The sequence below is a fragment of the Engystomops pustulosus genome, chromosome 2 (assembly GCF_040894005.1).
Source record: "Engystomops pustulosus chromosome 2, aEngPut4.maternal, whole genome shotgun sequence".
NCBI lineage: Eukaryota > Metazoa > Chordata > Amphibia > Anura > Leptodactylidae > Engystomops > Engystomops pustulosus.
This window is the reverse complement of record NC_092412.1, coordinates 234,383,334-234,410,169: the sequence shown is the minus strand read 5'-3', so window position 1 is coordinate 234,410,169 and position 26,836 is coordinate 234,383,334. Positions and strand designations below refer to the sequence as shown.

Below are 26,836 nucleotides of genomic sequence, written 5' to 3'. Positions count from 1 at the left end.
TTTTGATGAACGGGCGCCAAAAATCCTGAGTCTGGTGCCCTCTGTACACTACACAGGCAAACTGCACTGTCTTGAAAAAAAAAAACATGGAGGGAATGTATCATACGCTCCTATGCTCCTGCATCAGTGTGTGGTGAAGGAAATGCCCTGGCATCTGCCATGCGTCTGGCTATCCCGCTGGTGGGCGAACCTACACCAGATCAGACCTGGCATAATTTTCTTTAGCAACCTGCAAATGAACATTTGCAGGTATTTAGAAAGTACACAGCTACAGGTATTGCCTATGCTGGCCCACTTCCCCAGAGGTCGTGCACCTCAACGCCCACATGGCCTGGAAGAGGCATAGCCACAAAAATAATTGCAATTTCTTGCAGTGTGCAAGAAAATATTATTATTTCTGTGCTTCTACATCAAAAACTGGCATAAAAGAACTAATAAATGCTTCCCCCAGTGTGCCTGTGCACTTATAACATGACTAACATTATATAACATGATTCCTAACCACAAAAATTGAATAAAAAAATCTCTGTTAATACTTGGAGAGATCTTGAAAGTCTTAAGAAAAAATAGAGACTGTACATTGAAATGTGATCCAAATCATACTGAAAAAATGCTATTTATTAAATTTTACATCTTCTGTTTGCTCATTTGCGGATACTAACTTGCATCCTTCATCTAACAGACATCAGATTAGATATAATAGTCAATTATCAAACTTTTTCGGTGCCTCCTCAGTGAAAGGGTCTTTGTAATAAGAGCTAACCATGGGCTTGTGTGGTAGCTATGTAATGACTTATGAGTTCAGTAATTTACTTATTATTAGTTTTTTTTACTGATATAGAGCGAGTGAAGGCCCTGCAGGTGACATAATCACTTTAACATGTGATTTCCATCTTCTTAGCATGTTATTACTCGCTTGTTTGTCTCCCATTTCTACCCAGCATGTGTTTTATCCACATTTGACCCTCCGCTGCACAATCCACTGAACATGGCATGGATGAAAGCTTGGTTCTTGTCAATTAAATTCACTCTCCATACCTCCAGTATTCCTTAATAATGAAAATACATCTAAAAGGAGAGTGATTTAATATTATTAAAAGACCAAGTGTCTGGATCACTTTGCTTTAAGCATGTCTCGTGTGTCTACATTACCCAGCTTAACCATTGCTATGATTTTTGTATGCTATGATTTTGTCTTTATGTTTCATGTCTCTTTTTATGTTTTCCCATTGACCAGAACCTTTATTTACAACCACAATCATCCCCCTTTTCACCACTGCAACAGTCAAAACCTCTGTTACCATAACACCCCGTTCAACCTCATCCGTCTCTGGCACCAAAGGTATGTTTGCTCTACCATACACCTAGTGCATTAGTCTGCTTCCGATGTCAATGGCTGAGATGAGATAATTGAAGATAATTGGCTTTGAAAAAAAAGTCAAAATTGGACCTACCTGGAAAGCCATGATTTTGTTTTTTTTTGTAGGACTGCAATAAGCAATGCCACTACTGAGTTACCACATATTGACACAAATAGATGGTAAAACAAAATGATATTGTCTTGAAAATATTATCATCTTATGACTCACATCTGGACTTGCCAAGCCAAGAGAAATGGAACTGAAGGACATATCTCAAAGTTTTCAATTACCGCAGCCACTGCTCCAATTTTACTGACACACTTATTGGATTTGGCCAAGTGTACTTGTGTTCTTAATAAGGTGTGAGCATCTTAATAAGGATAGTGAGTACTTACCAGGAACACTAGTATAAACTAAGAATCAGACATTTTAAAATTGAACATAAACCTACTTTCCCTTGAGATCTTCTGAACTGATGTTGCCTAAACAACTTAGATAACCATAGATGATCAGTTGGTCCTTCCCGATTTATCTAGAGTTAGGGCTAGTCTATGGCAAAAGAACAGCACAGTTCACCCTAAATTAGTGGGGGGATTGTTTTCTTAAAACTTCTTTGGGCAGCCAACTTACATTATAATGTTTTTTTTTTAAATGCTGGATACCATGTGCAGAGAGGAAACCCAACTGCATGGGAATTATAAGTCCAACCTTGAGTCTCTTCTCAAAAGACATAGTTGCGTCAACCTCATACTTTCCTTTTTTGTGTCAATACTGTAGATGAGGCATTGATCCAGGGTTTCCCAATAAGTCAAAGAGGAATCAGTTTTCTTTAGGCCAGAAAAACAGTTTTCAGTATCTGTGTTCTCCAGATGAACATTGCAGAAGAATAGACTATACTAAATAGTTATTATATGTCTTTTTTTCCACCTTGCGTTTCATGAACATATTACCCATGTCATCATGGAACCACTTTTCCATCAATCTGCTATTAGTTAATCATTTATCAAAGACTTTCTTCTATAACTAGTGCCATACCTGTCCATGGGTTGTACATGGCACTGTTGGTAAGCTCTAAAGAAAAGGATTTGCTACAACATACAAGCAATGGGGTGGTATGAAGTTGTTTATGGGATAAAGCAAAAATATTTTACGTTTTTACAGTTTTTATTTGTCCTGGCCCACCCCTTAAAGTAAGCAGTGGATATTGATGATACTGATATATGTTTACATGTTATAGCCTATTATATATTACCATCATTGTCATAATTATATACAGTAGCAGTCAGAGTAGACCAAATGAGAAAATACTTATGCATCCAAATATAAAAGCTGCACAAGGCTCAACTAAAAGTGTTACCCCAAGTAGTCTTACTCAACCAGTATTACATGTATAAGCAGAATGAGATACAGATTCATCTTTCCGTACCTTTCCTCTTGCTTTAACATATCTCCAGATGTAAGACAAGATGAGAAAGAAAATATGATTTTGCAATACCCTGTTTTTGGCTTTCTCTGTAATATGGATATGTTTGAGCGGAATAAGTGGGTGTGGTATGAATTACTGTGCTCCTAGAATTTCATGATAAAATAATGTATTGTATCCCAAGAAAACGGAGCCCATAAAGTAATTTGGTAGCAGTGGATATTTCTGCAATTCATAGTTTAAATGAATTTGCTAGTGGTGGGAATTTATTAACAAGGGTCTCCAAATTGGTGAAAAATAAAAGAGTCAAACTCCACAAATACTTGTTCCTGCCTACGATGCTACATATGTTCCACACTAGTGCTTGCTCACTTGTCCCTTTCGACAAACACAAAATGTCATTCAGCCAATAAACAGTCAAAGGGGAGGGGCACTTGCTTAAGTGAGGTTTTTCCCCCTGTCACACAACTCTTTTAAATTATTCTAAAATAATCACCATATTCCAAAAACATCACAAGTGTGAGCCCCATGGATCTCCCAAGCCTTAAACATTTGGAAGGTTAGACTAGTGGGTATATGTGCCCCTAAACACATCACCATTAGGGCACTTCCACATTGGCGTTGTTGTGTAGCATCAGTTGCGCATCCGTTGGTTTTGTCTCTGTTGTGTCTCCGATATTCTTCCGGTTTTTTTTCTCCATAATGCACCCGTTTTGTCTCCGTGTCCGCAAAAAAACTGAAGGTTCAACATAGCTTTGCAAACATCACACCTGATTTTTCAGCCTCATGGATGGTGCATCCGTTTTTTTTTGCAGATCCATAGACTTCTATTGCGTTACTTGATCGGCATCAGTGAAACAAATAAGACATGTTTCATAATTTTATCCACAGACAACAGATCAGTGAAAATACAAGCCAATGTGAAAACGCCCATAGAAATCAATGGCTTTGTGAGGCATCCATGGAAATCACTGTACCAGGGATGTGAAAATAACGCCAATGTGAAATAGCCCTATATGTGATCCCAAATCTTAGATGATTATTTGTGGAATCTGGACACGGACATTATTGGTCTCCAGTTGTAATAGAAACGAGGAATACTTTCATTGACGCATAAAATAATATTGAAGATTTTGAACACACAGTAGTATAGATAGAAAGTACCAAGATTTTTCAATATTCAACAATTTATCTGTATTTACATGAGACTGGACACCCCTTTAAAAAAGATGGTTTTAATGTAATGCCGATAAGAGGCTGCAACGTAATATTGCAAAACAAAGGCCACAGAAAACCAGTGAAAAATGTCAACTAAGGGGGGTTGTCCGCTTATGTAAGGAAAAGTTATACAATTTTCCAATATACTATCTGTATCAATTCCTCACTGTTTTAAAGATCTCTGCTTGTTGTCCTTCTATAGGAAGCTTCTATGTTCTATTCAGTTGATGGAAATCTGTCCACGTTCATGTAATGTACATGCCTGTGCACGAGCCGTTATTATCACAGAGCCGTGTGATACTAACATCTTGTGCACCTGAATGTCCATCACATGACCATGGACAGATTCCTATCCACTGGAAGTAAACATAGAAGGTGTCAAGAACCAGGGATGGTTGACCCACTGGACCACCATGGATGATGACTTAAGCCAACACCTGGGAGTGGAGTCTAAGTGGTACCCGGTTTTCACCAGAGCCTGCTGCAAAGGGACAGGCAGGAGGTCAGAACAGGCAACACAGGATCGTAGTCAGTAGCAGATCAGAAGTTCAGGCTGGCAGCAGAGGGGCGGAGTCAGGAACAGAACCGGGATCAGAATGGGAATTCTCAAAACAGCGGGGCATAAGGAAAAGCTTTCTCGAAGGTTTGAAGCACCTAGATATGGCAGGGGACACAGGAAAAGCAGCCGGCCAGCACCAATTATCGGCGCGCTGGCCCTTTAAATCTCAGAACACTAGAGCACGTGCCGTAAGTGGCAGGGACCCTAGAACCGGAGTGAGGAGACCGCTGGTTGATCGTGGACAGTTCAGAGAGGCTGCTACAGGGAAGAGGGGACACAGGAGACCCACGGGTGTGCCTGCGACCCAGGAGAGAATCTTTCTATAGACAGACATTAAGCAGATATCTAAAAAAAAAACATGAGGAATTGATACAGAAAGTAAATTGGAAAGTTTTATAACTTATCCTATAAACTATTTGCTGAAAGTGGACAACCCCTTTAAAGATTATTGCAAAAGTCAAATAAAACTATGCATGATCTGTATAATAATATAGAATAAGAGAGATATGATGTCAGATTATACATTCTGAAAATGTGCATTGACCTGCAAAGTTTGATTTAATGTGAAAATCACAAAATTGGACTTGATTCAGTTGTGTATTCAAGGCAATTCTCTCATCTCAGTGAATGCTAATGTATTAATGATTTACCAAGCTGCTAATTTACAAAATATAATATATTTTTTATTGCTTGCTTCAATGGAACTGACACATTTTGCACCTGTAATAGCGAATGAAAACCTGTTCCCAAATGTGTGGAATAAAGCTGTGAGGATAAATGTGAAGATATTTTGCATAGTAGTTTAACAATTAATATATACGGTATGAAGAAATTATTTGGATAAATAATGTAATAACACTTGCGGGCAGGGATTGTTTTTGCAAAATTTTTATGCTAAACTTGCTTCGAAACTTTTTGGAGATTTTTATTTCTTTCCATGTCCTATCTATATTTTAAAAACAAAATTTACAATTCTGCTGCTTCACATTGACACATGTTTTATAAGATTAACAACTTAAAATTGTTGATGTCACTAATCAAGACTTTCTAGCCATGAAAAGAAAACATTTGGTTGAAGACAGGTCTCAGTGAGCATGTTAATATTCAAGTTCATGACAGTAAAATTAACAAAGACTGAAAAAGCATGACTTTTTTGGAAGCTGTTTAGCTAGGCCCTCTAATCAGGGAAATATAAATATTTAGATCAAGTCTAGAATAGTCTACCAAATAGTTGCCAATTGGGCAAGTTGTGCAGGACGGTAATATAGGAGACACGGACAAGTATTATACAAGCTCTACTTTATTTGTGACATCTTTATAGAACTATAAACCCCTTCTAACCAACTCAATTGTAATATATAATCATATTTTTTTATTATATATTATTATTGTATAATTATTAATTGTTATATGCTGAAATCAGATATAAAGAGAAACACATTTGCTCTTCCTCTAGTCTAGTCCGCTCCATGGCATGTTTAGCTCCTCGCACTTATCCAGTAAATAAAAAAAAGTGCTAACTTTGCCCCTGACTCTGCCCCCTCTATTCCTTAAGATACAACATCCTGTGGCAAAAGGCTCAACTTGCTTCTTGGCTGTTGCATGCCTGTTTTTGACCTACAAATACATTTATAGTTTTTGTGACGATTGAAAATTATCCAACGCAATCACTAATACAGTAGCCTATTAGAAAGAGTTAAGTCGATGATTGATCGTAGAAACTATGGAAATGTTTCTATGGTAATGTTAATAGTAGTTAACCTCATTCAGGTTAATATTTTCTATGAAGTGGAAGAGAAGAGTACTAAGAATGTTATGAGATCTGCGGATATCTGTTATGTCCGCTCTAAGTAAATGTATGGTATGGTGCAGAGCATGGCTACAAAACACAAGTTTATAAAGTTCACTTAATGTGGCTTTAAAGATAGCTATAAATATACTGATTCCCAGTAGTAGCATCAATCTGATTTCTTTCATATGGTTCAGTCCATTAAAAACTTCTGAAATGCATTTTTACATCAACTGCCATCCTAGTAAATCCCATTGGCATGCCTATATTTGTGATGTTTATACTCAAAGTAGAAGAAACTTATCATAGGGAAAGCAGAGATCATCTGTAGGCAAGGCCCAGCTGGAAGTCCATCTTTTTCTGACTTCATAAATTGTTTCATCTATTGCTCCTTCCAGCGCTGGTTTAGATTTACATCGTAGACACGTAAAATAAGTTTGAGATTTGCTGGTTTAGGTGATGGGTTTATAGGTCAAGAGCCTGCATTTTCTATGACCTAGGTACCTTTTTTTCGGACTATAAGGCGCACAAAAAATCCTTTGATTTTCTCTGAAATCAAAGGTGCGCCTTATATCCCAGTGCGACTTATATGAACCGTACTTACAGACAACAGCTGCCTTGAACTGTGCACAGGTCTGCCACCTGCTGGTCATTCATCCTTATAATCAGGTGCACCTTAAAATCCAGTGTGCCTTATATATGAACCTAGACGTTTAAGCAGGCATTTATAGATGGTGCGCCTTATAATCCCTTGCGCCTTATAGTCCGAAAAATATGGTAACTTAGTATTATACTAATGAAGTGGGTTTCCAGATAAAATATTGCATAAAATCCGTAAAATCTGTAAAATCCGATGGAGATTTGATGTCCAACAAGTCAGTTTACTCTAAAGTGGCTGTTATCTCAGCTCCACTTCTGTTTATATGAATGGGAGCTGAACTGAAATAACCAACATGGACACCATCCAGGGGAGACATAAATCCAGAGAAATGAATGGTACTCTTTCTAATCATTCACAACCAGTACAACTTTTTGTTTCCATCTATATTAACTAAAACGTGGACACTATTGGCCTGTCAAGCTTTTCAAAAGATTGAACATACATAACATAAAAAGCTTGAAAATAGTTTGCAATGTTTCCTCTATAGATGACCAGCAGAAAGGGGAGTAACATCTCAAGATAGCAGTGTAAGACTAAGTTCACACCTGCATGTTCCTTTACGACTATTCATTACTCATAGCGTAAAAAAAATGTAAATTTGTCCACTATATATAAGAATGGTCTAACTTAAAGTAATCTTCTATGCACTGGGGCTTATTTATCAGGGCTTCTATAGCAGAACACTGGCATATTGCTAGCATATGTGTTCCTTTTCCCCTTCACGCCTGCAGGGGAGTGGGCTTGCGTCAGCCAGCATGAACCGACACTGACTATGCCTATTCCTATGCCTGGGGTGGTGGGGCTATCACACGCTGGTGCTTGAGTGCCGGCATATGATAAATGATAAACCCCATTGATTATATGAAATGAAAGGTGTTATATTTTCGTCTTCAGTTTTTTATTAGAGGTTTGAAGTGGACCTCGTCTTTGAAGATACATCAAATTTAGCAATCTGCAACATTTTATCATTTTACAGAGATTAGAGTAATAGAGACTGCAGCAAACTGACTATTTTTGATCATTCTCCCTCTTAAATTGTACAAAATTATGACAATAACGATTTAAAAAAAAAAAAAATGTCAAGCGCCTATGCACTAAACATTAGGTCCTTAAAAGTTCTCAAGGTGTCCTCCTAATGCAAAATGTTAATTTGGCATTTATACATACCAGCAAAAATCAAATAATTAGAATATAGTCTTCTTCATAAGCAGCTAATATAATAATAATAACGTAGAACTCTCCTGGAAGTACAATGAAATGTTCTAAAATGTTTTCTGTGTGCCATCTTAGTACATCTCATTGGCATGTGTGATTTGGATAATATTTTTTTTGACAAATATTAAGCAATTTCTCTCAAGGACCAGAGAGATCATCCTTAGGAAAGAGCCAGCTGGTAGTCCATCTAACGTTGGCTCAGTACAAGGAAACATATCAGCATATGGCCCCTGTCCATGTCTGACACTAAAAAATAAAAAAAAAATATCTGCAATATTATAGATAAGTGGGTGATTATTCAAACACATTTCCAAAACAAAACCATAATGTTTCAGATGTTTTTCTTATACAGCAATTGGAAAATTTGATTTTCAATGTAATTATGAAAAGCATATTTGCTCATTTATAGAAAAATGCAAATAGTCTTAACAATGGAAGCAAAAACGCGGTTGGGTTTATTCAGCAGAATAATGATATGGATGGGATTATTCTTTAGCAACTGTTGCTTCTTTTCTCTTTGTTTTGTTTTTCTTTTTCCTTCTTTCGACTTTCCTTTTTATTTTTATTGAAATTTTAACGTAATTTAAAAAACATAAACATTCCAAAAAATAACATACATAACCAATAACTATTGTAAGTATGCATGAAGCGCATCTAAAATTCTAATGGGGTTTAAGGACTTAGAATATAAGTTATTTACAGCAAAGGAGCTGTGTAAATATGTAGCTCAATATAACAAAACACAATATCATTAGTCACAAAATGGATCTTAAATAGTTTAATTTTATGATTCACAAAATGTTACGGCCTCTCTAAAGTATGTGGAGGTATCACCAAGATGGCCGCCGCTGTAAACTTCAGGTCCCATGATCCTTTAGTTCTCAGTAACTCCTCCTCCCTCTTATGTTCTGCTCCCAGTGATGATCTAACACTGTCCTGCTCTGTTACCATAGTAATGATGTGTAACTGTCATTACTGTAATGGCATCTCTGAGATGACATCTCACCATAACACTGACTATACTGGATGCACTGCAACCAAAATCAGTGGTGATCACATAACCTGCCCAGGCAGGTGCAGAACATGTGATATGGACATGTGACCAGCGGCCATCTTCTGTACTGTGTCTGCTCCGCATGGAGGAAATCCCCGGACTGATTAAAGGGCCAGTAGCATTTTAATTCTTCATTACAGTGTATGTCAGCAGCACTTTTCTTCTAAGAGGAGCAAAATTTTTAATAACAACTAATTACATATTAGCTTATATTTTAAGGACCCATTTGTATATGAATTATGCTGATTCCTGGAATACCCATTTAATAGAATTGCTCTATACGTATGGAAAAGGTGTGTTTGGCACTTTGGCACTAGATATGCTGCTCACTACAAGAGAAAGAAGGACCAAAAGAGGGGCTTTACTTAGGAGTGTGTAGTCCTCCATAGTGAGAGATATTATCGGACATCAGGATTATGACATGAGCTGGATTCCACTATCTAAATAAAATTTCCCCTTAGAAGTATTTGAACATATTTTCAAAAGATCACAATGCGAAAAATTAGCTACTTAGACTAGCATCAAATCAGTCTGTGAAAAAATGATAAACCAAATATTTCAGCATGTTGCACTTTTTATTCCGGAAACATTCCAACAAATATCTGATAAGGCCCTTTATAGTCAATGGGATTGTAGGATGTGATGAGCTGCACTTGTGCCCTGATAGGTCCAGCATTTCATTTATTTTTTAATAGGTTGTCCCTTTAATAAAAAAAAGTAAGAACAACTTGTAGATATGAGCAACATATACAAGATTTGATTTGAAGTAGATTCGACAATTTTTTTTACAACAGATTCAATTCAGGTGTAAATCAAATCGGTTTGAAACAATGTTGCTCCAATAGTCCTGTAAACTAGTAAATAACCCTTCTAGTTCTTCTAAAAGATAGATTAGAATCGCTATAGACCATTGGTGGCGAACCTATGGCACGGGGGCCAGAGGCAGCACTCAGAGCTCTTTTTGTGGGCACTCAGGCCATCACCCCAGGACAAAAGACAGGACTCAAAGAATCTTCCTGCAGTTCCAAGCAACTTAAAAGATGCTGCTTTCAGTCATATATTAAAGTGATACTAACTTATCTTTGGAGGACCTTCTGTTGGCCCCACGATTCACTGAGTACAGAGGGACACTGCAAATTTTCTATCTTGTCCTCAGGAGGCCAATATGATTGAACGTCAATTAGGAACAGAAAGTTACTGCTTTAATTTTTGGTTGGCACCTCGCAATAAATAAGGGGGGGGGGTTGGGTTGCAGTTTGGGCACGCTAAAAGGTTCGCCATCACTGTTATAGACCATAGTTTTTTTCTTTGTAAAAGATAAATTTTTAGCAAATTTCAAAAGTTTACCCCTGCCCATCCATCCACCCCAAGCTCTAGGATGAATGACTGCAAGCCATTTTTAAAGATTAGCCAAAGTAAAACAGAAAAAAGTCTGATTCAATAAGATGCCTAAAAAATGGCCGATTGATACCGAATCTTTAAACTATTGGAGATTCCTTAGTATCCAGAGTACAAATGAAAAAAGTTACAAATTTAGCAAAAATTTTATTGAATTATTTGCAAAAAAATTAAATACACCATATATATTTATTACTGTGCAAAAGGACATCAACAACTTTTATATACAAGACTTAAAAGAAAAATTTCAAACTCGAAATATTAAAACCATTAAAAAATGGATCAATTAACTGTGCTAACAAAAATGAGGCCAAAATCTGAGACAACTAGGCTGAATGATTCATGATAGAAGCAGCACTCAAACAGACATGCCAAATGGCTTATTCTCTGTTTTTCGTTGGCCAAAAAACATGGCACTTTTGGATTTGGTTCTCCAGCCTCAGGTTAGCATTACTGCAACATATGCAAAAGTTTAAATAATCCAACAAATAATTTGTGGTCTCTGAAGTGAAAATTAAAATTTAATTTGAATTTTGAATCATAATTAAAAATGCTGAACTGAATTTACAATTCAAAAAAAACAATATGTTTGTTTTTATGAAAAATGGATTTTTACTAGAAGCCCAAAAACTCGAAACATACTTAAGGGATTAACATTTTAAGGCCTGGTTTTTGTTTGGTAATACATTAATAATTTATATTCCTGCATAATTTGTTCTGGTTTAGCTTTTGAAAGATTTAGGAGTTCCTTGGAGGGATGTAATGTCCTGATCTTCTGAGCCTCTTTTTACTGAAGAAGTGAAACTTTACTCTACTTTTTCTTTAAGAAATAATAATTAATAATAATAATAATAATTCTTTATTTATATAGCGCACACAGATTACGCAGCGCTGCACAAAGCATGTCATATTGGTCCCTGTCCCCATGGGGCTCACAAACTAAACAACCTACCAGTATGTTTTGGAGTGTGGGAGGAAACCGGAGTACCCGGAGGAAACCCACACAAACACGGAGAGAACATACAAACTCTTTGCAGATGTTGACCTGGGTGGGATTTGAACCCAGGACTCCAGTGCTGCAAGGCAGAAGTGCTACCCACTCCGCCACCATGCCGCCCTAAAGCTCAAATAAAAACAGAAAAGGAATTTTTTGAATATAGAATATATATTTTTTATCTAGTATCTCAGTCAGCCACAAGTACCATTACTTTTCATGATAAGCTTCTGTTTTGAGCAAACACGGTGCTGTATAGGCTCTGATATTTTGTAGGTGGATGCCATAGAAACAAATCATGCAACTCTAGGTAGAGAAGAGTGGTCCCAATTTTTATTCTATTTCATAGCAAGATTGTAACTGATACGCTCTCCAGAGAAAACGTATAGGAGTGGGGAGTATGATCAAAGGTTGAAGAAGGGACAAAAATGAAAAATATTCTTTTAGTATTCAAGTTATTACCTATTTACAGTCTAGGGAGTTAAAATATTGATGCCAGTCTGAACGGGACTGAAGTAGTTCAAATGAGTTAAAAAACCTCTAGACCTTAGAAAAAAAAGATTCTTCACAAAAAGCATAGAGTATTAGGTATGGAGTTTCACTGATGGTCAAAAAAAGATCAAGAGGGAAAAAAAAATACTAAAAAGGTTATGTGATGAAAAGTGAGGCTCACTAATGGGTACAGTGCCGGACTAGCCTGGGTCCTGCCGCTATATATTTTTTTTTTACCTGATACTGGGTATTTTTGAGATACAAAAATCTTTAGTATAAAATAGAGCATTGTATATTTTGTAAAGTGGCAATGGCAGATTCCTAAAAGTAGGGCTGTGGAAAAATAAGGACCCCAAGCATACGTAAAGGCAGTTCCAACTTTTAAGGCAACAAAATATATTTAAGAAACCAAATTTATATTCATGATGGTTAAAATTATGTCCTCTTCACCTTCTTGCATTATCATTTATTGAAAGTGGAGTACTGTTCCACGTCCAAATATTTCCTACACGTGCAATAAATAATGACGTATGGGACAAGAACTGTGTCCACTGCAATTGAAGATATCGGAGCTGTGTGAATATTTCTGATAAAGTATCAGCAAATATCTATAGCTGTCAATACCCTGTTGCAAGGATAAACTAGCATTCACAAATTATGTCCTTATTATTTCAAGTTGGAACAATGAAAAGAAATAGCAATTTTATAATTATTTTCTTTCTTCCTCCTTGCTAAAACATACAGCTACCATCAATTTGAAATATTTAGAGGCCTATTATTGGACCCTTGCATTTTTAATACCAATGACTTATGCACATGATAGGTCATCAGATTGGTGAGGGTCTGACATCAGTAATCCGTCCTTATGTGCTGCCTCTTGGGAAATTGTGGCTCCTATTAAGTTAAAGGAAACCTGACATTCAGATTAACCTACCCAAAAATAAATATTTTAAAAAAAACTGATTAAAACACATTGCCCTTATCCCTAAATAGTCTCTTTCAATGGATGAGTGTTAAAAAAAACAGTTTATAAACTTTAATGAAACTCACCTGATGTGAGTCCAATGATATTAATCCTGCATTTGAGTATTTACTGCACTGCCTCCTTACTACTAATGGACTGGTCTCACTTGTATAAACATAGTACAACAGTACTATGGAAATAGTACTTAGGGAATGTCTACCAATATTCAGCTACAGACATCTACAGCTCCCCTTACTTTCATCTGCAGAGTTTGTAGGAAAGGTAGGAAATTGTACAGAATCCCTTGCTTGAATGTTGTGAGAGACAGACAGGGGCTGTGAGACTCAGCACTGCTATATCATTAAGTTCTCCCTAAGAAATGAGGAAGGCAGGGCTATATAAAGAGAAATATACCTCATGCTTCCTTCAGTAATTATTTTCAGAGAGTCACATGTCTCGCTCATTCATGAGTAGGCTGGGTTAGGGGTGTCAGTTAAGAGTTTACGGTAGCTTTACTGTATACATCAATAAAAGTCTTTTTAAAAAGAATGATGGTTCTAATCCCATGAATAGAGGCAACAGTGGAACTTTTATAAAAACCTTTTTTAAAGGTTCTCTTTAAATGAAAAATGCATACGAGTCCAGAAATCTCCTCAATATAACCATTTACTCTAAAACCAAAATGGTGCTTAAAAATAAGGGTGCAAATAGTTGGATATAGTAAAACCATTGAATAAAATTAAAAAAAAAACTAAATAATGTGGCATTTCTCTCAGTCCCTCCTGATTTAATTTATAAGGGTATTAATGTTCCTTATTCTCCGAGGCATCTGCATTTCAAATACTCCATAAGGCAGAGTTCCTCTTTTTACTGTCCCTCACTATAGATGTTCCCACATTCACTCTCCATAGCAACATAGATAAAGTCACCTTGTTTTGAAGTGACAATTCTATATTTATCAGGTTTTCTCTTCTTTTGGTTCATTCATCTGTTGTGGTGGTTAGGGCATTCTGGCAACTGTAGACAGATTGATGTGACTAGACAAGCTCTCTATCATTCACAAAGCCTCAAAAACAGTCTGGCAGGTCAATTGAAAAATGAAAGAGTTTTTCAAAATAGTTAAACACAGTTTTTGCAGCTGTCAGGGCTGTTTATGGAGTTTAACATTCAGCTTGAGTCCATTTTTTCTGTGCTCTGACATAGGTTAAGATTCGCTGTTCATTTATGTATGATTTCACGTACAATAAAGCTACAAACATAACATAGGGCATAGAATAAAAAAATGTAGAAAAACAATCATTACAGTTAAACTTTATCATCAGGATTTACAAAATTCTAGAAAATGTAGACTCTCCATTAACCTTTATGAATATGACACAAATTTACATGTAGCAATAAAAATACAATACCCAGCAAGTACAGTAAAGCAATTACCCGCTGATAAAAAATAATAAAAAATAAGTCAGTACCTACAAGGACCAGCTACTATTATTCCTCACATTTTTCAGCCTTTCTGCTTTTACACTAAGCACTAGTGATGAGCAGACCCTTTTGAATTTAAAAAGCTGTCCGGACCCCAACCCGAACCCCATGATAGGGGACAGCAAAGTTGCCAGCGTCATCTAAATTACCTGTGGCTCTGCATTGCTCCTGATTATGTAATTTGATGAGTGAGGATTTTTCCAAAAATAGTGCCCTGTGCTGTTGGAGGGTTAGTGCCGTGGGTAATTTAATGCCCACAATCGGTGCAAGACGGTTGAGCTGAGCCCCGCCCTAAACTTCTAATGTCCTGAACCCGCAAAGTTTAGTACTCAGCACTATTTACCACCATTAGGACAAATGTTCTGTGAGTAATCCTTAGATTTATAAGATTTATACATTTGTTTATCACAGAATTCAGTCTTAATTTGCACCAAAAAAATGTCTGTTCCACAATTATTATTGCCTTTATTTGTACCCTATAAGGTCATGAAGACCACAGCAATACCAAAAGTCGACATGGCAGTTTTTGGCCTATTTGAGTAACATACAGTATAACTGGCACGAGTTGTGCCTGAAATTTATAACAGAGCAGGATTGGCATAGATTTCCATTTCGGGGAATGAATGCAGTCGCCAAATTGAGAGGTTCGGTTGGTTGTATATAGTCAAGGAAGAGGAGAGTTTAACACTGAAGTTAAGGTGGGGATCTATGAACACCTTCTCCTCTGTGAAAGAAACCATGCATCAAAATTTAGGAGATCTGGTTAGTGATGTCTCTGTGAAGAAGGGCTTCTGAGAAGAGAGAGCTTGACTTCAGTGTTAAAGTCTCTGCCTCCTTACTTTTTTACAACCAGTTTACATCTCACTTCAAAGTTGATTTTCTGGATGATGCCACACTGGACCATGAAAGAAACATGATCTAGATGGTGTTCAGCTGCTTGACATAGCTGTGCTGACAGGTTCCCTATGAGACTGGAGCACAAAGCATCAATTTTAGGCTATATTCAGACAATTGTATGTGGCCTGACGGGCATATTTTGGATGTGCTGGAGAGGAGGAGAGGAGAATTGCACGGCCATGCACATGGGGAAAGATAGGACATGTTCTACCTTTCCCACGTATATGGAGCGGTACGGTCCCACCCGTGTGCGGCTACGTATCGGTCTGTGTACCTATTGCTGTCTATGGGGGAGGTATGTACGACTGTCAGCTTGTATATACATTCCCCGTATGTCCATGTGAATGTAGCCTTAGTCCATCCATTTCATATATGTGCTTGTTTAGTCATTTGGGTAGGTTTTGTCACTAAAGATGACTCATGCAAGCTTCTTCTGGATGAAATATAATACACTACATCCACATTCCCTACTCTCAAGGGTCAATTGATAAGAAACATTGCATTGCAGAGTACAAAGTAATTGGTACATCATCAGTTCAAAATGTTAAATATAAAAGTATAATCACAACAGCGGATATTTCTGTAAAGCATCTCCAGCCACATGTTAATAGTTATATGTAACACAAACAAAATAATCTTCTGCATTATAAATAAATGAGCATTAATTATAGAAAAGCTGGACCGAAACACTCTAACCCTATTAATATTTAAGCCCATAGTGATAAACACACTGGCGTGAGAAAGTATTTACTGCTGTATTCTGGACCTAACAGCAGATCCGGATCTAATATATTAACAGTATTAGTAGAATAAATCTTTGTATGGGTCATAGTATAGACACAATAGAGACAATCCTTCCGTTATATGGCACATAGCTACAGAGTCTGTATTCTACACAGTGCGGACATTGCAAGTTAAATCTCATATACTGTATACAATATTATTCTTATCTAAATGGATCCTTCTATAGTGAAATAGTATTGAAGTGTGAGACCGGAGGGTTTTACTCAGCTGCGTTATCAATGTGTGTTGTGTAAGCGTAGGGAGCAGGATATTAGGTTATTTACCAATATACATCTATAGCAGAATGTAGGCACTTCACTTCCAGCACTGTATATGAATAACAGAGAAAATCCGGTTTGCCACAGTCATTGTGCCTCCGACCAGCTTGAGGTGTGTATATCACATGATTGCTTCTATCTTATGTCAAATGGACACGCAGCCATGTATCACGTGTATATATTAACATTGGGAGAGAAGAGAACTGGACCGCACATCCACACACTATACAATGGCCTATTGCCATTAGGCTACATTTACAAAATGAACTTGAGGTTCTTAGATACATTTTGATTGAATTGTATTGTATAAGCCACTAACCACTTCATGGTGACCTCGTTGTAGTGGGTTCCTACTCGATTGTGTGCAGCATCACATGGCATCCACCAGCGCTACAGCACCAAGCAGGGACCAAGACCCAGTTGCCCCCCAGCACCCAAACTGACATGCATAGTCCCCACCAGTACCACACCACAGAAGCAGCAGATGCCATGCACCGCACTATGTGAACAGGACTAAAATACTCACCATGTGTGAACAGGTACCGAATACTCCCCGTTCCATGTGGTCTCATATAAATATATATTTACTACTTGAATTTATAAGCACTTGCACTGAATACCAAGAAAAAGTTATCAACCTTGGGTCCTTTGCCTCCTACTTCTTTGCAATAGAAACACTAAGAACTATCATGCACTTATTTATCCTTCCTAGAATAGTAACTTTCAGACAAATTCCTAATTAGATTTAGAGTAACACAACTACTCAGCAGATGGTGCTCATGTGGGTGCTCAATGAATTGAGTTACTGAAACCTTTAAATTAACTTAGATTTTTTTTTCTACAAGCTTGTTTTTTATACAAATAGGAATTATTGATAATGTGTACCATGTTTACCATGAAATCTACGACATGAATGGGTAGATAGATGATGTGAGATTAGGCAGGGAGGCAGAATTAATAACAATGTCATTCAACATTAGTGTAAGTAATGAGGCATACATTTTTATAGTTGTATAACTTTTATTTTGTGGTGTACAAACAGCCCGAGTTGCACTGAATTTATGAAATTTAGCTAAGTTATTCAAAGACCCACGGAACATTCTTTAAAGGTAACCTGTCAGATGATTTGGGACACATAACCAACTAAAGGTTCTTAAGCCCCTCATTCCCTTTGGTGCCTGTGTATTACAACATGTGATGTCGGCGCAAGTGCTGTAGGTATGGTATATGCGCAATGATGCTTGCACATTATCCTAGCTTCACTTGCCACATCACAAGAGGAGGCGTTGGTGTGGGATCTTCAGATGTAACTCTGACGTGCCTCCGATCGGGGTCTGATCCACATTGGTCACAGGGGTAGCATTATAAGGATGTTTAAAGCTTTAATGTGAAATCCATATCAGAGCGGGTAGAGGTTGGTCTGGTCAGACGATGTTTGATTTCAGAGCCAAGATATCTAGTCTAAGAACTTCAAAGATGTGGCGATGAAGCGCTTCTTGGACAAAGTGAAGCACAAACATATTGACAAGCAACAAGTGCGTATGCAGATTACTTACAGCTAAAAATAAGCAAAGCAGAAGGAGCTTCGATGGAGACTGTAAAATTCTCTGCCTTGTAGACACCAGCATCTGTAAAGAGGGCTCATGTTTTCTGAAGGTGTCAGCATTCAGCTGGAAAGACTCCGGATGTCAGGACATGAGGAAAGCTGTCAGTCATATTAAGGGTCATATGAATGATTCACGCCTCACAAGTACTGTCTGCCAGGAAGGTGTAAAACAGGAGACTGCTACAGGCCATCTCCTCGAGAGTCTTGTAAATGTAGGGTTACAAAGTGTTTTATAAATGCAGCTATACACAAGAATTTCTTTGGTAAAATGTACTAAAAGTGTTCTCCAACCATGGGTTATAAAAGAAGATCATGATCATAAAAGAAGACTCCTTCCCACTCTAAACTCTAATAACAATCGCTAAGGACAGTCTACTTTAGAGAGGTATTTCTTTTTCATAACCTCTATAACAGACATATACAAAAGAACCTAGAGAACAGAGATTTAACTCCAAGGCTTGCAAAGGCACAGTCACATTTAGGCCCTAAAGGTATGACTTTGGGGCCTATAAGGAATCTTTATAGAATATATGCAAATATATTGCATTGGAGCCAAACTTGCTAAGGATTATAGCTTCTGTTCTCTTGCTCGTAAATTAGAATCCAGTAGAAATTTTAAAGTGTTCTAGAAGGGAAGAAAGGAACAAAACATAATGTGAAGCGAGCAAAATGTTCATAAAAAAGAGAAAAAAATCTGATGTTGCTCACCCATATCTTCGCATATCCCAAATTGTGGAGCCATGCCCCACAATAGGTGGTTAGGAAAAGGCTTGGTCTGAATCCAAGGTAGACATGAAAAAGATAATATCCCCAAGAAGTCTACATTGGCGATGGAGCAAAATAGCTATTTTGTCCGAAATGCATTAGCAGGGCTGGCGTTAGCTCTGGGCATACTCAGGCAAGTGCTGGGGCCCAGAGCTGCTGGGGGGGCACATACGGCTGTACATAAGGAATCCATAAGGTGAGAGGGCTTTATATAAAATAACCATGAGGGGGTTGTATATAAAATAACCATGGGCTATTTGGCAAACTAGGGAATATTTTAGGGTAGAGGAGATGGTTTTAGAGTCTGAATTTTTGATGCTGCCATTTCAGTTCACTGCATATGGGATAGGGGTCTACTGAGGCACTGTCACCCAGGGGCCCACTGAAACCTGGAGTCAACCCTGAGCGTTACCATATACTTTTTAATTTATGTACCTATTTTTAACTTATCTATGGATTAAATATGTTTTTGGAAAACTTTTTACTCCGCTGCCAGTGCGGATTTATTGGGGATATTTTCTCTTTTAAAATCAGAACCCTAGTCAAGGAAGAAAAAGCACTTTTTACTGATAAGATATACTACAACGTTTCTTACATTCACATGTACTTTTGATTTATGCAGGATTTGTTGAAAACTTAATGACCATTTAATAAGATGCCATAATAACATAAGATGCCGATTGCCCCTTTAAGCACTATTTACATTAAATATCCAGTGAATCATACATTGTGGGTAGCACTTAATCAGCTGATAACAGGGACAGACTCACTGATGCTTCAAAGCTTCTCTTCAGAAATCTCTTTTCCTTCGTACGTCTTATATGCTTGTTATTCATGGTATAAAAGACTAATGTAGCTGTAAATCAGTCTTTTGGGGATGACGGCTCCTATATTATATAGTCAACATATGTGATGATTCATTATTCTTAACTGACAGCGATGCTTCACAGATGGTAGCAAGGTATCAGCAGAAAAAATTGGAAAGTTTGTGGAAAAATATCATTTGCTAACTTAAAATAAATACTTGCACTATAATTATGAATGCACTGGGGATTCTCCATCTCGGCTACTAGAATAAATATTCCCTACCATAAAAAGCTATTGCACATATAAAAAATCTCCAGTCTGTTACAATATGGAACAAATGAACAAATGAGCTCTCCTTGCTGAAAGTTAGGAGGGTGGGACAATTTAACCATGAACAAGCAAAATATTATAATGTATATAATATAAGCATTACATTCAATGGATTTGAATAATTTTTAACATTGGGTCTATTATCAAAAAGTAAAAATTAATCAATTCAATAAATAAAATTTAATGGCAATGGCAAGATACCATTACCAAAAGAAGGTTCCCAGTCAGCTGACAACAAAACTTTATTTATTTATTTATTTATATATATAAAATGTATTTTAAATTAGCATTTTATGGTTATGAAAGTGTTGGTAAATTCTGATATCCTTAAAATCTATAGTAGGAGGAAACAGTTTATGTGTACAACGTGTAAAGTAATGTCAAACCTAAAAGTGCACCAAACCTTTCAACAAAGATTGTATAAATGATATAACTCTATAACGCAATGAGGGCCATTTATCTTAGGCTTTGTGCCAAACTTTTCCACTCAGCTAGCGAAGATAGACTTCCAATAATATTTTAGCTTTGGATCTGATATTTCGAAAAAATCCTTATAGGGATGTAAAAATATGGCACAATTTTTGAGCAAAATGTGGTGAAATGGCACAATTTTGGCCCATATAAACCCCAGTGATGAGTAAGGTTAGGCAAAAGATTAGAATGATGTGGCAGAACAATTAGCGGCTTTTTAAAAAAAGACTAGAGATGAGCGAACATGCTCGTCCGAGCTTGATGCTCGGTCGAGCATTAGGGTACTCGAAACTGCTCGTTACTCGGACGAATACTTCGCCCGCTCGAGAAAATGGCAGCTCCCGCCGTTTTGCTTTTTGGCGGCCAGAAACAGAGCCAATCACAAGCCAGGAGACTCTGCACTCCACCCAGCATGACGTGGTACCCTTACACGTCGATAGCAGTGGTTGGCTGGCCAGATCAGGTGACCCTGGGATAGACTAGCCGCTGGCCGCGCTGCTCGGATCATTCTGTCTCTGGATGCCGCTAGGGAGAGAGCTGCTGCTGGTCAGGGAAAGCGTTAGGGTGTTCTATTAGCTTACTGTTAGGCAGGAGTGATTCTCAAAGAACCCAACAGCCCTTCTTAGGGCTACAATAACGTTCTACTTTTTTTATTTTAATTTGCATCTTTTACCATTTTGTGAGGAATTAGCAGGGGGACTTGCTACCGTTGTGTTTAGCTCTTAGTGGCACACATATCCATAGCAAAGACCGAAGTGGGAAAATTCAGTAGGGGTTGGATTTCTATTAGGCAATAACTCAGTGTCATCTCATCTGGCATAGTAGTGTGCTTCCTTTGATACTTGGCTAGAAAATAGCCATAGGAGAATACAAACAGCTTCTTGAAGCCTACAGTAGCGTTCTATATATTTGATTTCTGGTTGATCTGCTGGTGGCTGTAGTTTCTGCAGTGCATGTACTTGCCAATTCTGAGCAATTTGTAGTGAGACTTGCGACCGCTGTGTTCTGCGCTTAGTGGCGCACATATCCATAGCAAAGGCCGAAGTGGGAAAATTCAGTAGGGGTTGGATTTCTATTAGGCAATAACTCAGTGTCATCTCATCTGGCATAGTAGTGTGCTTCCTTTGATACTTGGCTAGAAAATAGCCATAGGAGAATACAAACAGCTTCTTGAAGCCTACAGTAGCGTTCTATATATTTGATTTCTGGTTGATCTGCTGGTGGCTGTAGTTTCTGCAGTGCATGTACTTGCCAATTCTGAGCAATTTGTAGTGAGACTTGCGACCGCTGTGTTCTGCGCTTAGTGGCGCACATATCCATAGCAAAGGCCGAAGTGGCAAAATTCAGTAGGGGTTGGATTTCTATTAGGCAATAACTCAGTGTCATCTCATCTGGCATAGTAGTGTGCTTCCTTTGATACTTGGCTAGAAAATAGCCATAGGAGAATACAAACAGCTTCTTGAAGCCTACAGTAGCGTTCTATATATTTGATTTCTGGTTGATCTGCTGGTGGCTGTAGTTTCTGCAGTGCATGTACTTGCCAATTCTGAGCAATTTGTAGTGAGACTTGCGACCGCTGTGTTCTGCGCTTAGTGGCGCACATATCCATAGCAAAGGCCGAAGTGGCAAAATTCAGTAGGGGTTGGATTTCTATTAGGCAATAACTCAGTGTCATCTCATCTGGCATAGTAGTGTGCTTCCTTTGATACTTGGCTAGAAAATAGCCATAGGAGAATACAAACAGCTTCTTGAAGCCTACAGTAGCGTTCTATATATTTGATTTCTGGTTGATCTGCTGGTGGCTGTAGTTTCTGCAGTGCATGTACTTGCCAATTCTGAGCAATTTGTAGTGAGACTTGCGACCGCTGTGTTCTGCGCTTAGTGGCGCACATATCCATAGCAAAGGCCGAAGTGGGAAAATTCAGTAGGGGTTGGATTTCTATTAGGCAATAACTCAGTGTCATCTCATCTGGCATAGTAGTGTGCTTCCTTTGATACTTGGCTAGAAAATAGCCATAGGAGAATACAAACAGCTTCTTGAAGCCTACAGTAGCGTTCTATATATTTGATTTCTGGTTGATCTGCTGGTGGCTGTAGTTTCTGCAGTGCATGTACTTGCCAATTCTGAGCAATTTGTAGTGAGACTTGCGACCGCTGTGTTCTGCGCTTAGTGGCGCACATATCCATAGCAAAGGCCGAAGTGGGAAAATTCAGTAGGGGTTGGATTTCTATTAGGCAATAACTCAGTGTCATCTCATCTGGCATAGTAGTGTGCTTCCTTTGATACTTGGCTAGAAAATAGCCATAGGAGAATACAAACAGCTTCTTGAAGCCTACAGTAGCGTTCTATATATTTGATTTCTGGTTGATCTGCTGGTGGCTGTAGTTTCTGCAGTGCATGTACTTGCCAATTCTGAGCAATTTGTAGTGAGACTTGCGACCGCTGTGTTCTGCGCTTAGTGGCGCACATATCCATAGCAAAGGCCGAAGTGGGAAAATTCAGTAGGGGTTGGATTTCTATTAGGCAATAACTCAGTGTCATCTCATCTGGCATAGTAGTGTGCTTCCTTTGATACTTGGCTAGAAAATAGCCATAGGAGAATACAAACAGCTTCTTGAAGCCTACAGTAGCGTTCTATATATTTGATTTCTGGTTGATCTGCTGGTGGCTGTAGTTTCTGCAGTGCATGTACTTGCCAATTCTGAGCAATTTGTAGTGAGACTTGCGACCGCTGTGTTCTGCGCTTAGTGGCGCACATATCCATAGCAAAGGCCGAAGTGGCAAAATTCAGTAGGGGTTGGATTTCTATTAGGCAATAACTCAGTGTCATCTCATCTGGCATAGTAGTGTGCTTCCTTTGATACTTGGCTAGAAAATAGCCATAGCAATAGGATAGGATTGTTTGGTTTTAAAAACTCAAAAAAAAACAAAAAACACAAAAAAAAAAAAAAAACACAAAAAAACACCAAAAAAAACAAAAAGAAGTAAAAAAAAAAAAAAAGTTATAACTCTCATTTTAAAAATGTTTAACCCGAGGGCTAGGGGTAGAGGACGAGGGCGGGGACGTGGGCGTCCAACTACTGCAGGGGTCAGAGGCCGTGGTCCTGGGCGGGGTGAGACACCACCTGCTGATGAGGGAGCAGGGGAACGCCGCAGAGCTACACTCCCTAGGTTCATGTCTGAAGTTACTGGGACTCGTGGTAGAGCACTGTTGAGGCCAGAACAGTGCGAACAGGTGATGTCGTGGATTGCTGACAATGCTTCGAGCAATTTGTCCACCACCAGTCAGTCTTCCACGCAGTCCACCCATGTCACCGAAATCCCCACTCCTCCAGCTCCTGCACCTCAGCCTCCTCCCCCCCAGTCTGCCCCCTCCCAGGAAAATTTGGCATTTGAACCGGCATACTCTGAGGAACTGTTTTCTGGACCCTTCCCACAGTCACAAACCACTTGTCCGGTTGCTGCTGAGCAATTTTCCGATGCCCAGGTTTTCCACCAGTCACAGTCTGTGGGTGATGATGACCTTCTTGACGTAGTGGAAGTGTGTAAAGAGGTGTCCGACGATGAGGAGACACGGTTGTCAGACAGTGGGGAAGTTGTTGTCAGGGCAGGAAGTCCGAGGGGGGAGCAGACTGAGGGATCGGAGGATGATGAGGTGACAGACCCAAGCTGGGTTGAGAGGCCGGGTGAACACAGTGCTTCTGAGACGGAGGAGAGTCCTCGACCTGAACAGGTTGGAAGAGGCAGTGGTGGGGCCAGACGGAGAGGCAGGGCCAGAGCTGGTGCATCAGCGCCACTGTCAACTAGTGAAGCTCCCGTGGTGAGGGCTCTTGCGGCGAGGGCTAGATCTTCAGAAGTGTGGAGGTTCTTTAAGGAAACACCGGATGACCGACGGACTGTGGTGTGCAACATTTGCCAAACCAGGCTCAGCAGGGGTTCCACCACTACTAGCTTAACTACCACCAGTATGCGCAGGCATATGAATGCTAAGCACCCCACTCAGTGGCAACAAGCCCGTTCACCTCCGGCCGTGCACACCACTGCTCCTTCCCCTGTGTCAGCTGCTAGTCAGCCCCCTGCCCAGGACCCTGGCACAAAAACCCCATCGTCGCCTCCACGATCCTCCACAGCATCCACCAGCGTTCAGCTCTCCATACCCCAGACGCTGGAGCGGAAACGCAAATATAGTGCAACCCACCCGCACGCCCAAGCCCTTAATGTGCACATCTCCAGATTGCTTAGCCTGGAGATGCTGCCCTATAGGCTAGTAGAGACCGAGGCCTTTCGCAACCTCATGGCGGCGGCCGCCCCTCGGTATTCGGTCCCCAGCCGCCACTACTTTTCCCGATGTGCCGTCCCAGCCCTGCACCAGCACGTGTCAGACAACATCATCCGTGCCCTGACCAACGCCGTTTCTGACAAGGTCCACCTGACCACGGACACGTGGACGAGTGCTGCCGGGCAGGGCCACTATATATCGCTGACGGCACATTGGGTTAACTTGGTGGAGGCTGGGACCGAGTCTGACCCTGGGGCTGCTCATATACTGCCGACGCCGAGGATTGCGGGGCCTACCTCGGTCCAGGTGTTTCAGGCCTACTATGCCTCCTCCTCCTCCCACCCCTCCTCCACCTCCTCCTCCGAACTACCATCCGTGGGCACGGCGCCATCAGTCGGTAGCTCTAGGCACAGCAGCAGTGCCGTCGCTAAGCGACAGCAGGCGGTGCTCAAACTGCTGAGCCTAGGCGACAAAAGGCACACCGCCCAAGAGCTATTACAGGGCATCACGGCGCAGACTGATCTGTGGCTGGCACCGCTGAACCTCAAGCCGGGAATGGTTGTGTGTGACAACGGCCGTAACCTGGTGGCGGCTCTGCAACTCGGCAGACTGACACATGTGCCATGCCTGGCCCATGTGTTAAATCTGATAGTGCAGCGTTTCCTCAAGACATACCCCAATCTGTCTGATTTGCTCACGAAGGTGCGCCGCATCTGTGCGCATTTCAGGAAGTCCAGCCCAGATGCTGCCACTCTCAGGGCAGCGCAGCGCCGCCTCCAACTGCCCGCTCACCGACTGTTGTGCGACGTGCCCACGAGGTGGAATTCAACACTGACCATGTTATCCAGAGTTTACCAGCAGCGCAGAGCGATTGTAGACTGCCAGATGTCAACTTCCACCAGAACTGGTAGTCAGGTCAGTCAGCTTCCTCAAGTCTACAATGAGGAGTGGACGTGGATGTCTGATATCTGTCAGGTGCTGAGTAACTTTGAGGAGTCAACACAGATGGTCAGTGGCGATGCCGCCATCATCAGCCTCACCATCCCGCTGCTTGGCCTGTTGAAAAACTCTCTGGTCAGCATGAAGTCGGAAGCTTTGCGCTCGTCACAAGAGACGGGGGAAGAATATTCCCTTGTTGATAGCCAAAGCACCCTGAGGTCTGTTTCTCAGCGCATATCGGAGGAGGTGGAGGTGGAGGAGGATGAGGAGGAAGAGGAGGAGAATGTTGGCGAGACACAAGAGGGGACCATTGTTGAGTCCTTCACTGTTCAGCGTGTATGGGCAGAAGAAGAGGAGTTGGAGGAGTTGGAGGAGGAGGAAATGGACAGTCAGGCCAGTGAGGGGAGTGAATTCTTACGCGTTGGTACTCTGGCGCATATGGCAGATTTCATGCTAGGCTGCCTATCCCGTGACCCTCGCGTTCAAAGAATTTATTCCAGCACCGATTACTGGGTGTTCACTCTCCTGGACCCACGGTACAAGCAAAATCTTCCCACTCTCATCCCTGGAGAGGAAAGGAGTGTGAGAATGCATGAATACCAGCAGGCCCTGGTGCACAAGCTGAAACAGTATTTCCCTTCTGACAGCGCTAGCGGCAGAGTGCGTAGTTCTGCGGGACAAGTAGCGAGGGAGAGTAGGGGAGCAGGCAGCTTGTCCAGCACTGGCAAGGGTACGCTTTACAAGGCTTTTGCCAGCTTTATGTCACCCCAGCAAGACACTGTCACCTGTCCCCAGTCTCGGCAGAGTAGGGCTGATCTTTACAGAAAGATGGTGAGGGAGTACGTAGCTGACCATACCATCGTCCTAAATGATCACACAGCTCCCTACAACTACTGGGTTTCAAAGCTGGACATGTGGCACGAACTGGCGCTGTACGCCTTGGAGGTTCTTGCCTGCCCTGCCGCTAGCGTCTTGTCCGAGCGGGTTTTCAGTGCAGCTGGTGGCATCATCACCGATAAGCGTACACGCCTGTCGACTGACAGCGCTGACAGGCTGACGCTTATTAAAAT

General features: G+C 40.1%; 1 protein-coding gene across 3 annotated transcripts in view; it reads left to right on the top strand.

Annotated features, from left to right (window-relative positions):
• The window catches only part of CADM2 (cell adhesion molecule 2), a 1,001,095-nt gene that overhangs the window by 927,473 nt on the left and 46,786 nt on the right, over positions 1-26,836 (top strand). For 2 of the 3 annotated variants that reach the window (XM_072138535.1, XM_072138534.1), the window contains one exon: positions 1,238-1,342. The exons of the other annotated variant lie outside the window; for it this stretch is intronic. In XM_072138535.1, the coding sequence (XP_071994636.1) occupies positions 1,238-1,342 (105 nt within the window). The remainder of the gene's footprint in view (positions 1-1,237; positions 1,343-26,836) is intronic. 3 annotated transcript variants of the gene reach the window in all.